General features: G+C 49.3%; 4 protein-coding genes across 4 annotated transcripts; 1 reads left to right on the top strand and 3 right to left on the bottom strand.

The window, feature by feature from the left end:
* Positions 1-88: 88 nt before the first annotated feature.
* Positions 89-4,576, bottom strand: ABOM_000837 (FG-nucleoporin NUP159; the record flags this gene model as incomplete). The annotated part of the gene is made up of 3 exons (XM_022527967.1): positions 89-3,678; positions 3,731-4,424; positions 4,490-4,576. 3 exons carry the CDS (start codon positions 4,574-4,576, stop codon positions 89-91), a joined length of 4,371 nt encoding a protein of 1,456 aa, XP_022394115.1.
* Positions 4,577-5,176: 600 nt separating this feature from the next.
* Positions 5,177-6,164, top strand: pup1 (proteasome core particle subunit beta 2; the record flags this gene model as incomplete). The annotated part of the gene is made up of 3 exons (XM_022527968.1): positions 5,177-5,302; positions 5,374-5,421; positions 5,520-6,164. 3 exons carry the CDS (start codon positions 5,177-5,179, stop codon positions 6,162-6,164), a joined length of 819 nt encoding a protein of 272 aa, XP_022394113.1.
* A 385-nt stretch (positions 6,165-6,549) lies between these two features.
* Positions 6,550-8,849, bottom strand: ABOM_000839 (uncharacterized protein; the record flags this gene model as incomplete). The annotated part of the gene is made up of 2 exons (XM_022527969.1): positions 6,550-8,465; positions 8,534-8,849. 2 exons carry the CDS (start codon positions 8,847-8,849, stop codon positions 6,550-6,552), a joined length of 2,232 nt encoding a protein of 743 aa, XP_022394084.1.
* Positions 8,850-9,457: 608 nt separating this feature from the next.
* Positions 9,458-10,645, bottom strand: ABOM_000840 (class I SAM-dependent methyltransferase; the record flags this gene model as incomplete). The annotated part of the gene is made up of 4 exons (XM_022527970.1): positions 9,458-10,155; positions 10,220-10,381; positions 10,441-10,520; positions 10,620-10,645. The coding sequence occupies 4 exons, from the start codon at positions 10,643-10,645 to the stop codon at positions 9,458-9,460; spliced, it is 966 nt and encodes a 321-aa protein (XP_022394211.1).
* Between the last annotated feature and the right edge of the window lie 1,984 nt (positions 10,646-12,629).

The raw sequence follows: 12,629 nt of genomic DNA on the forward strand, positions 1-12,629 counted from the left end.
GCCAATTGCTCCCCACGCCCATATCCCGCTATTTTTAGGATTGTTCATATTCTGAATCAGAGACAACGTAGAATTCAAACACGCACCTCTACACGTCATCAACACTCCTAACCTTCGACTTCTTCTCACTAATTGCCTTCTTCAGGTTTCCAACAATACATTGCCGGCGTTGCACCTTGGCCTTCCATTGCGCACTCTCTTCTTTGCTGACAAGATCGCCAACGCCTTCCACGTCTCGAAGGCGGCTAGCCCGAGATGACCCGTTGATGCTAGACCGGAAGCGAGCAGCGGAGTCTGGTGTGTGGTATGCACTGACGGGACCATCAATGGAACCCCGCGATCCTGGCGTCGTTGGGAGTCTTCCCGCTGACTTTTTAGGGGTTGTAAATGGCGACCCCTCACGGCTTGCTGGCGACGCGGTCGTGTCAATACCCAGCTTCTTAAGCTGTACTTCCAGGAAATCAATATCGCTGCTTTTGCTCTCAGCCATATTCATCATAGTAGAGATAGTTGATGTGACCGCTTCGACTGTTGGTCGTTTAACAGACTGGCGTGAAGCACTGTCAGAGCGAGGGGCCTCAGCAATCTTCGCCCGTAGGAGTGAAACGGCGGACTCCAGATCTGCTAGCCTTGCCTGGATATCGGTGGACGTTGTCCGAAGGTCCTGTTGAAGATTTGCTTGTTCAGATGATAGTGGTGCGGAAACGATTGCGGCCGAGTCTGTGTGGGCATCCAATGTCTTCCGAATACTAGCACACTGGCCTCGCAGTGTGAGTATATCTTTGCTCAATAGCTCTCGACAGTCCTCGAGCTTCTTCTCCACTCCTTGGACCCGTTGTTTCTCAAGCTCGCCGGCAAGCATGACTAGGGCATCATCAAGCTGCTCGATTTCAGAAAGACGTAGCCTCTCGTCCAGAAGATCAGTTGGATTATCACCTTGCAACATGTTGACCCAGCCTGAATTACTAGATGATTGCTGGTACATAAGGAAAGCGGACAAGGACCGTGCGTTGATACCTAGAGTATCTACCATAGAGTTGATATCGCGATAGAGCCTTTCAATTTGGCCGGGTATACCTGGCTTACTGGTCTGGCCAGTATAGTCTTGATGAGGGAGGAAAGGATCGAGGGTAGGCACAGGCTCTATGGGCCGAGCAAGGTCGGCACGAAGCCTTTCGTCTTCGTCATCGTCAGAGAGCGACAGTGTCTCCTCCTGTTGTCGCTGCGCCTGGAGTTTCTGTTGAGCTTGTGCTTCCTCGATAGCCTGTGCCATAGGCTGTCGAAGTTGATTTTCACGTTTCGCTAAATCACTGAGAGACGCTTTACGTGCAGCGAGGGTGCTGCCAGGAGCTTGCGGTTTGAACAAACTCCTTGGGGCGCCATTTCGTACTGGACTAGGCGATCTGGGGAACTCGCGGTTTGCCGAAGGCGCTGGAGGTAAGAAAGGTTTCCGAACTTCTCCGAATAATTGCCGTGGCGGTTGGTTCGAAGCCTGACTAGGTTGGGATACTCCCGCGAATAGCCCACCGGCTGAAGTTTTGCCCGAAAACCCAGCCCCAAAGGAACTTTCTGGAGATATCTCCGGAGTTTCCGCCTCAGATTCTTCCTCCTGTTGCTCAGCACCATCTGCAACATCCTCACCACTATCAGCGAAATCAGACTCGTCTGCCTCATCGCTCAATTCCTTCTCAGATTCGTCTCCTTCCGCTTCTGAGTCATCAGGGACGGGGGCTGGAACATCAGCAGGAATAGGCGACAGCTTTGCTGCGGTAAAATCAGGAGGAAGTGGTGCCTCTTCGGGTTTAGCATCGTCGGGCTCCTCTTTCTTGGATTTTAATGTAAAGTCAGGAGGCAGCGGAGGCTCTCCCCCGTCATCTTGTGGAGTGGACTTCGGTTGTGTAGTGAAGTCAGGGGGAAGTGGTGCGTCATCGATGGAGCTCTTAGAAACGTTGGAGGACGCAGAAGTGTCACCAGGTCCATAGGAGACCTTGCTTGTTGGATCGGGAGGAAGTGGTGGTTCTTCCGATGCATCAGGAGTCTTCTGATCATCAACAAGATCCTCCTTTTTCAAGGGTGGGCTAGCAACGGGTGTCTTGTCTGATGGTGGAGACAGAGGGATCGATGCTTGCTTATCAGAATTGCCGAGGATTGAGAAGGGAGATTTGTTCGTCTGAGCTGCACCGAAGGGCTGCTGAGGTTTGTTGGGAGTACCGAAGAGCGACGAAGGTGCAGTTGTGTTATATTTGGTCGGCGCCCCAAACAATGAGGGCGCTGGCTTGCTAGCCTCCGAGTTCTCCTGCTGGGTGGAAGTAGGTTCATCTTCCATGTCGTCCATGGACTCTGTGGGCGGGCTAGCTTTAGTAGGCGTAGAAACCATCTCATCGAAAGACCCGAATAGCCCACTGGAAGGTTTCTCCGGTTTGGGGCCATCATGGACAGCAGTACCGTCGCCCTTAAACGAGGGTTCTAATTTGAACCCACCAGCTGGAAGGCCGAACGGGCTCTTTGCCGGTTCTGCCTTTTGGGAGCCAAAAGCTGTGCTTGTATCAGTCTGGCTACCAAACCCCGATGTTCCAGAAGGCTTTGAAAAAGGGCTTTCTCCAGTCGTCTTCGCGAACGGCGATTCCCCAGCTGGCTTAGATGCCGCAAGCCCAGCGAAACCTCCAGAGCTAGCAAATGAACCGAAGCCACCTCCAGAGGTAGCACCCGGAGTTCCGAGCGGGAAGGAACCAAATCCCTTCCCAGGTGTCGAAGGTTGTCCAAAGGCTGATGGTGTGCCCATAGATCCGAAACTGGATTGACCAAACTGGGGGGCCCCACGGTTCATCCCACTCGGAGTGCCGAAGGAAGGGCTCGCCTGGGATCCTATCTGAGACGGGGCTCCAAATGAAGGTGCCCCAAATGTAGGTTGTGAGCGGCTTCCTAATGTCGAAGGGCTACCAAACGCTGGTGCGGCAGAGGGCTTTCCAAACGGGGAAGGCGCCCCCAGTGCAGATGGACTGGCGAAAGCGGACTGTCCAAACGCAGGCTGTTTGGGGGCCTGCGGTTGCGCCTGCTGCTGGGGCTGGGCTACGGAGGCCAAACCATGATAGGGAAGTTTCTGGCGAATAGACTCAGAGTATATGAACCACCATGAGCAGAGGATACCTTCATTGTTAAGAAGCAAGAGGTTCGGCAAGGGAGTTGAGCTTTCAGAAATATCTTCGCCCGCAATCGGGGAGACAACAACTTCTGTGCTGCTCAGGTCGATTCCCAGACCAATCACTGAAGTCTCCTCACCAGAGTCTGTAAGTGGAGGAGAGGCCCTTTTTGTATCGTCATTGAGTTCAGTTGTGGTGAACAAATTGATGGTGGCCTTGGCTGCATCATCACTTGCCAATGGTTGCTCTGACCTCGTCACAAGACCAACATCTGTGGATGCGGTAGAAGAAACAATTAAAACATCCTTCAGGTGTGGCTTATAGTCTCTCAGGCGTGCCATGAACTGGTATGCCGGGGCGCGTTTGACTCCAAAAGGTATGCACAACTCAGGCAGCTTTTGAATCAGAAATGGTGCCTGTTTCCTTCTTGTGATAACGTAATAAGAAGATGATGGCGTTTGACCGGTTTCATCCTCGGCATCATTCGGCGTATATACCATCAAAAAGATGTCGTTCTCTAACCAAGCAATAGACGACACTAGATTTAGTTAGCTAATTGAAAACCTAGGAGATGTAGCATTGAGCGTTACCATGACAGTTTCCCTCTAGATCAGAAGGACGGGGTATCAAGTCTTTCTGAGTACCGTCTGGGGTCATTTGGTAACCCGTTCCATCAGCAAGTCCAGCAACGAGTTGCTTCCCCTTGTTACTCCAGCAGACGGAGCTCACTCCAGTCTTCAAGACATTTCCATTCGGCCCCGAAACTAGGTTTCCCGCTTTAAGATTGGCAACTAAGAGCTCACCATTGGTCGTGACGAGCGCGACAAGCGACGAATGTGCCTCATCCGATGGCGGCGCAGGGTTCGGAGCAAGGGATCGAAAAGTGGCACCGTTCGTTGGGATGGATAAGGCTGGTTGCGCATTGCCCGTCGACAAACTCGTAGTCTCGTAGACCAGAAGCTGAGAGCCATTCTCTGTGGCTAGTACTAGGGCGTCATCACCTGAAGTGAAGGCTATATGCGTGGGACGTGCAGGAAGGGGTATCGTTGCTTGTGGTTGGAAGGGTTTTGTTTTGGCCTTGTCTTCGGTGGGAGCGGAAATAGCTTTCCTGACTGCGTCGGAGGAGGCAATTGCCAATGAGTCGGGACCCGCACCGACTATGACGCCTTTCGTGGGTGCGATAGCTAGAAGTGAGGATGATGGAGCTGGAAGGGCATCGTCAGGCCAAGGGGTAGGAAGTAATCGGACGTTGCTGTCGCTCGAGACCCCTTTGAAACCGACTTCCTGTATTCAGAGTTAGTTTGTCTGCGGTAATCTAGAGCAATGACAAGCACAGGATCGCGACGGACCTCAGCATAGACATCTGGGAGCTCAGATCCTAGTTCCGCTGGAATATTGCCGCTGGCGGGGTTGGACGCTCCGAAGCTGAAAGCCATTCTTAGTCTGTCGAAGTCGGCTGATATTGAACGGGGACGATCGCCTAATGATACCCTGCTCTTTGGAGCATGGGGAGAAGGGGGGCTCTGAGGTAAAGATGAAAATGAGCGACGCTGGAGTGCTTGGGGACTCCGGTTAAAAAGTTGCCAAGTGCGCGCAAAAATCTTGAATACCTCCCCTCAAGGGAAGGGAGAATTGTAAAGAGGGAGAGGATGGGTATACTACAGAGTAAAATCTGTACACCGAAACCGAGTGGTGTAAACAAAAAAAGCCACGCGGCTCTGTGAATGGTAGTTGACAGCAGGCAAGCAATTGAAAGCAATCTGCGGACGATCTCGACGGACAAAAACAGCAAGAGCTTCTGACGGGCCGAGCGTATTTAATGCCTGAGGCAGAGAGATCAGGCTGCGGGAGCTTCGTCACTCCAGCTCGACCTCGCCGCCATCACCAACCAACTAGCTACAGCTGTTTCCTTCTCATTCCCGCCACCTTCCTTATCCTCTGCTTGTCCTGCATAGCTCGATAACGTGAAGTCCTCGATATCTTGATTCTACTTGGCCGTCCCTCCGTCCAATCTATAATTACTCCACGCCGACACCATGACCGGCTTTGACTTCTCCAACTACAACCGCAACGCGGCTCTCCATGCCAAGGGAGTGCCTCTACCTAAGGCTACAAGCACAGGTACCACTATTGTGGGTTGTATCTTTGACAATGGTGTTGTGGTATGTTATACCCGAATTCTGATAGTGATCTCCTGCGACCGTTTGCCCTTCGAAGCTGACCCTCATCACAGATTGCAGCAGATACCAGAGCTACTAGCGGACCCATCGTAGCAGACAAGGTACGACCCGATCATAAGCCTACCATATCCTCCGTCTTCCGCGGCAACCACCATTACATGTCAAGCAGGTTTACTAATAGTACTTTGGGGATACATAGAACTGCGAGAAGCTACACTATATTTCGCCCAAGATCTGGTGTGCTGGTGCTGGTACAGCTGCAGACACGGAGTTCACCACCGCCCTGATCAGTTCGAACATCGAACTGCACTCCCTCTCAACGGGCCGGGACCCTCGAGTAATCACTTGCATGACCATGTTGAAGCAACACCTCTTCCGCTACCAGGGACACATTGGTGCATATCTGGTGGTAGCCGGTGTTGACCCGACTGGCACCGGTCTGTACACAGTCCACGCCCACGGTTCGACAGATAAACTTCCGTATGTGACTATGGGTTCTGGATCGTTGGCGGCCATGTCCGTTTTTGAGTCGATGTGGAAGGCAAACCTGAACCGTGAGGAAGCGGTCGAGCTCTGTGCTGAGGCGATCAAGGCTGGTATTTTCAACGATTTGGGATCGGGTAGCAATGTCGACGTTTGTGTCATTGAGAAGGACAAGCCCACACAACTCCTGCGGAACTATATCAAGCCCAACGAGCGTGGTGAAAAGGAACGCAATTACCGCTTCCCCAGAGGCACAACGGCCTATTTGAACCAGAAGATCATTAGCAAGGAGGATATGAGGAAATATGTCACTGTGGAAGAGGTTTCCGGGGACCCTAATCTGATGGAGGTGGACTCGTGAGTTAGGAAGTAAACCGATATTTGTCAGAGCCTTATTATTTATTACATTAAATTACGCACGAAGGAATTACATGATGAGTATTTCGCGATGGTTTTGGTTTGTATGATTCAGTATAAAGCCTGCGAACTGTACATGTGGAAATATACAGGTCCCCTTTAAGAGTCACTAAGTAGGTATTGGTTGAATACTGGAGAGCACATTTCTCAATCGATATTCAACCGATCAAATTTTATCTGCTAACAATTCCAAGTTGCATAATTGTATTTACAAAAGTAATGTAGTATACACAACGTCAAAAGACAACCGGGTATATTTCATAATCGCTCCAAAAGTTTCTACAGATAACAATATTATCTTTCAAATTTCAGAGAAGCCGCGGCGAGGGTCATTGCAACTCAAGCTGACTACTGTATGAATCAGATTGGCCAACCCTCGGCACCATGATATCTAGGACTTCGGGTCCTTCGACTTCCTCCACAAGATCCAATATATATGCGTATTGCAAGGACGAAAGGTGCAGCCCCTCCCTTCGGTACCGTACCACGCCAACATGATACATAGCACGCACAAGGGAGGGCTTCACGGGCGCACCGTGTTTTACTAAGAAACGATAGAGCCACTGAATCAGGCCGTAGGCACGGCGTGCACTCAGCTGCTTCGAGCTAGCGATGGATATGGCGATGAGGTGCACCATATCAAGGGCGGCATGGGGATCTGGGCACTCGCTAGTTCTAGCTTCCGGATAGTAGCGTACAAGGGCCTTTTGAGAAGGGTCTGGAATGGGTCCCCATGATCTTGACAAGGCGATCTTCAGAGGTGTGTGGCAACGGAGTAGCCGAATTAAAGTCCAGACATTCTGAGAATCGCCGGTACTTGCAATATGGATACTGTTTTCCACGAATGAAGGACTAGTAACATTAATTTGCCGGACCAACCTTTCGAAGTCCGAAAAGAGATGAGGGACAGTCTTCCTGTAAGCATCCCCATTTGCGAAAATGTCCAGAAGTGAAACGTTTGATGACTCCAGCCTATTCAAAGTACGCCGGGTCCCTTTTGTCATCCGCTTTCCAGCCGTCAAGTGAACGGATAGCATCAGAAGGCCGCTAGGCGGTATGCCTAGGTCATGGATTCCTCCTACGAGGCTGCTCAAAAAGCTCTCTGCGTTGGCCTTGTCCACGCAACTTTTGTAGAGGCTGAGAAGACGGGATACAGGATAATCTGTGGCCCTCACAACTTGTCGCCATAGTGGCCCTTCAGGAAGGTATTCGCTAAAGGTTCGCAAGACCCAAAGTCGCAAAATTATCCGTTGTTCCTGTGTCAGGCAAGAGGTACTAGGTGATGTGGCGACCGGTATATCACTCCAGGCTGATGAGGAAACAAGGCCGGGGATGTTCTGAAGACGGCGTAAATGGTCCTGCCACATCTCAAACAGGTGTTGTTTCCTGTACGGGGCCAGTAATTCGGTAACAGAGATTATGCAAAGAGAGGCCTCATTAGGTGTAAAGCAATTCAGGAGCCCGCTTATGTAGTCACCGTCCGTTTTATGATCCAAGGAGAACTTCAAGAATCGTGTAATGAGCAACGGAGCCCAAGAACGACCTTGTGTCGCGCTGATTATGTCTCTTGCCAAAATATAAGAGTCGGACATGTCCATCTTCTCTAGCCCTTCCAGCCATGTCTCAATTGTTTCTTTATCCAGGTTTTCGTATTCGTAGATGTTGCACCTTCCAATCGCATCCCACATCCTCCTATAGTAAGCTGTCAGAATTCTCGCATCGTGTTGTCTCACCACAGCATCTCCAATGACTCTTTCAAACAGAACCCTTATGATCTGGCATAATTCATTTTCGGGCACTCTTCCCAGCTCCAGTGCTGTGGTAACGTTGCCTAGGAAAGCGGACCGTTTGGATAGGTCTGCCCCGCGAGAAACGAAATGCTCCACTGTGCAAAGATAATTCCCTGCGCCCCGAGTGTTCAAGTGCGGATCATCTAGAAACTTAACGAGCTCGTCGGTGGCGCACGTGTGGTTGATCGAATGTGACAGTAGATGCTCGAATATTAACCGGCTGTATGCAGGCTCCTGCTGAAGATCGATTCGCAGTTTTCGAACAACATCCTTGATAGCCGTTACCGTCTGACAGTCCTTCAAGGATTCCGCCAAGCATTGTTCGAGAGACGCCTTGTCGGCTATATATGAAGATACCTGCCACCCGGATGATCTGGAGAGTTCATTCGATTCGGCGGTCTCATTGTAAAAGGGCAAAGGATAAGCGGGCGCGCCAATAGCGTAAAAAGCTGACCCTGGAAGACATTAGATACTCTGCTGGAAGCCAATTGAGCAGATGTTCTCTTATCCGATGAGCGCCTACCTTGAGCCTCCCGCGGTGCGTTCCGTGATTGCCCACCAACCCATTTCATATGCTCCCGTCCATTGCGCCCCAACAAACACCCAATGTCATCCAGTGGCCCTGACCCTGCTAGGCTAGCCAGTGCAGTGTTCCTTCTTTTAGCCAACCGTCTCCTTGCCTCTAAAGGTCCCGGCACTCGGCTCTCATAGCGTCGTTGGCCATTTGCGAATCGTCGGAACGTTGACGCGAGGAAATCTTCGCTAATCCATACATGATCAACTAAGGAGTGTGAGGAAGGCGGTACAGCATGCCTATATGCATGTCTACCGAAAGACATGAGGGAACGAAAGCATGCGACAGCAACTGAATGCCCGAAAGCTGTCGATAGCTATGGGTGACTAGAGAATCGTTGACGGAGGAAAGTTGATCACGGAGTTCCCCAGTCAGCTGACTAATCTATGGTCCGCACCAACCAGAATTATCCGATTTACATACCTCAGGCTGCGGTACGCTCCTGTGCCCTTGCATAGAAACCTAGACGAACGCTGCCTCCGGTGCTCTTGGTCGTCTTATATTGTAAAAGATTGGCAATTATGGCCCTTATGATTCCATATATAGATCCGTCCATTCAGATGTCTTCCCAGCCCTAAGCTAGCGACTGCTTAATTGCAGTCTACAGCGTAGATGCCTTCTTAGCCATCAGTTATATTTAGCAGTGAAGGAAGATTGAAATAGCCAAGAGAAACTAAAGAGGAACGCAAAGCGAAGGTGGAAAGCAACAATGAAGAAAGAGGAAGAGAGCCCTGCACGCCTTCCTATGCATAACTTTTTTCAGTCAATGGTATCTTATGCTAATGCACGCCAATAAAGCCAACAAATCAAGAGAAAAGTAAGGTCAAAAGTGTATATGGACAGGAGAATTTGGAGAAGTGATGAGGCAATGCATTATGGATTTTGCTCCCCTGGCAGTGGCTTTCGTCCTGTCACGACAAAAAAGTCCAAGTAACTGTGAACGTCGCGGTTCTGGATACTTTTCCTGACGTCAACCAGGAATACCTCGATTTCGGGTTTCGACCAGCCTAAGGCAGTAAGAGGTTTGTAGGACCATCCTGATAAGGCTTCCAGCCAGTTTGTCTCGTTCCACTTGCCAATTTCTTTCATGCGCGGGTCGGTAGGCCATGGGTTGTTCGGAACTTTCTTGATGCGTTCCTGTACATCCACAAATCCAACCTCTCTCATCCAACGAGCAATTCGGTGGGCTACGCGAAACTGCCGTGGGGGTTCTGTGATCTGGCCGGAGCGAACGTTTAGATCACACCAGTCATGTAGAGCAAATTCACTGAACTTTTCAGGGTCATCCGGTGGCATTGTGCCGTCATCGCACTTTGGTTTCGGGTCGAATTCATGACATTCCATATAACCTCCTGGCTTCAGGTGGTTCAAAGCCTTGCGCAGGAGTTCTTTAAATGAGGGTAAGGATCCTGACATGTGTCCTGTATGGATGAGGTCAAAGTGGTCGGGGCCCCATAACCATTCATCTTCAGTGGCATCATCCACTAGAAAGTGAACGTTTTCGGGAACCTCGGTTGGTTGCACGGGTGAAAGATCGGTGCCTATGATTTCGGTTTCTGGGAAGATGGGCGCTGCGAAGGTTGAAAATGGTAAGGAGCTGCTCGAAAAAGGTGTAGAGACGGAAGGAATACTTACCCATCTCGATGGGCCATATTCCAGAGCCGGTGCCAATATCAAGGATTCGCTTGGGGTGTTCTAGTGGAGCAAGAAACAGGCGTCCGTCGTTGACCATTTTTATCATATGGTGTTGCATGTCCAACCGATCCAGTTCCTGCTCATCGTTCGGGTATATATACGCTGAAAATGTCAGTCAGAGAGCCCGGGAACATCATGATATCCAACAGCAGTCAACATACATCCTTCATGGTACTTATGGTATCGTCTGCCATTCTCAATGGGGTAGTCTGTTACACTTGCCGTCAATGACTGAGTGTCACTGTTTACAGCGATTAGTTCCAAATTTCCACGTAACTCAGTCCTACTTTGTCCATGGTTGAATTGGACAAGCGTCATAAGGTGAATAATATAGACTTACTAGTCACGACTAGATTCCTGAGACATTATTGGTGAGTGTCACTTGAATGGTAGGAAGCAGGATGACAAGGCTGGATTTATGGGAAAGCAGCTGTCACTTTTAACAACTGAGAGTGAAACAGAGGGGCTATGATGGAACTAAGAAAGGGAAAGGCTTACAACCGGCCTTGCACCCATACTGATGGGCTCTGGGCTCTGGGGCTAGGAAATTGACCACGAGTGGGGTGGCTATTAGTTTTCAAAATCAACAACCGGGAGGATCAGTTGAAAGAAGAGACGAAGAGATAGGAGCCAAACTCGAGGGCTTATTGGTGATCAATATTTACAAGAAGACTGGTGATAGGAATGATATTGATGAAGAATAATGACGATCCCAGCTATAATTATCACCATATGCAGTGCAGAACGCGCATATGAAACAGTGCGAAATTCGATACTTTCGGTGCCACGGAACTAGAAAAAGAATTATACTTAAAGTAGCCTGGTACTCGGTAGGCTCATGCCATTCCTCCCCAGCTAGTCTAGACAGGGGGAACCGATCGTGTGGGTTAGGGACTCCGTTGATTTAGAAGGGTAACCGGACACCGTACGGAGTCGTAACTTAGTGGTCGGCTGCCTTTTCCTTCTTTTTTAATTTCCTTCCTCGAACCCGGCAGCCTGGATTAAGTTTGACTTTAGCAGGACGGAGTTAATCATAACCTAAAAGGATAGGAGCGAAGAAATTCACTTTGTAATAGTAATGGGTTCAGGGGAGGTTTTTTTTTTATTTTTTTTTTGAAAAAAATAGGCGGTCATGCCAATAATTATTAGATAATTCTTGTCCTTCGCCGTAGAGAATTTTCAACCAGAAAATTGACAAGGGGCATAAGGTTAAAAAGAAAAAAAAAATTAAAAAAAGAAAAGGGAAAAAAACTTATAGAGTTATCAGGTCGATGTACTGTGTATCCGCAATTCGTAATTACAATACAGGATGTGTCAAATTATCTTGAACGGTTCGGGCGGCGGCGGGAGGAAAAATAATAAAAATTAAAACAAGAAGTCAATGAGAAAATTACCCACTACATTGGGACTTAAAAAGAGTAGTCTTGAACTAGAAAGGACATACTCCGTACTCGAGCTACTCTTCGGAAACTTTTCTTTCATGCAGTGTACGGTCCATATGAACGGGAACTACTGTAGATGGTCAACTCACTCGACTTCAAGACGTCGACAATCATCACCTAAAGACAAGCATTTACATTTGTTCGTCTGATTTCTGGGTACAACATTACATACACTTGCGAATATCACAAGGCATCTCGGAAGCCCCTTCTCGAGCGGGCAAAAGGTCCACTAACTATGCGTAAAGAGAAGAAACCAGTAGTTTGGTATATAGTATAGCACAAACTAATGCTCTACCATTAGTCGGTTCCTTGTGCAACCGCTATACCCCTGCCAGCTGGTCCCGGCTCTTAAGAACTAAGGAGAAAAAGCACGGGCGTCCCAAGCTGCCGGGAGAGTCAGTGACGAGAACCGAGGAGGACAATACGAAGTGGGCAAATCAGTGGTGGCTTGTAAGTTCTAACTTCGGTACGTCAGGCAGAAACAACCTAGCAGGGAAGAGGGTCCAGAAGTCCTTTCACACCGGTCAAGCCACACTTATCATTGCTACCTAATAACAAAGTACTGTCTAGCTGCCAGGTAGTGGTAAGAGAGCAGTACCACTAGTACCGTAAAGAGGTAAGAGTGAAATGATCTTCAACAGAAGCCGGGATCCAATGACTGTTGGTACCACACTGCTGGGAAATTCCAATCCATGGGTCGCTCTTTATCCCATAGGACGACTGGAGCCATTGGATGACGCTATGCATGGGTTTGGCATTGTCCTATCAGGATGATCGCGGATGATTTATGGCAGTCGCCTGAATTCAAATTTACAGATAAATGAAAGAAAGGAAAAAGCAAATATAGCCTAAGTTGACCAACAAGCAATTCCCCTTTCCCAACCGCCCATGATTGACAGCAGCCTCAG

Source organism: Aspergillus bombycis (assembly GCF_001792695.1).
Source record: "Aspergillus bombycis strain NRRL26010 chromosome Unknown contig00003, whole genome shotgun sequence".
In the NCBI taxonomy this organism is placed as follows: Eukaryota; Fungi; Ascomycota; class Eurotiomycetes; order Eurotiales; family Aspergillaceae; genus Aspergillus; species Aspergillus bombycis.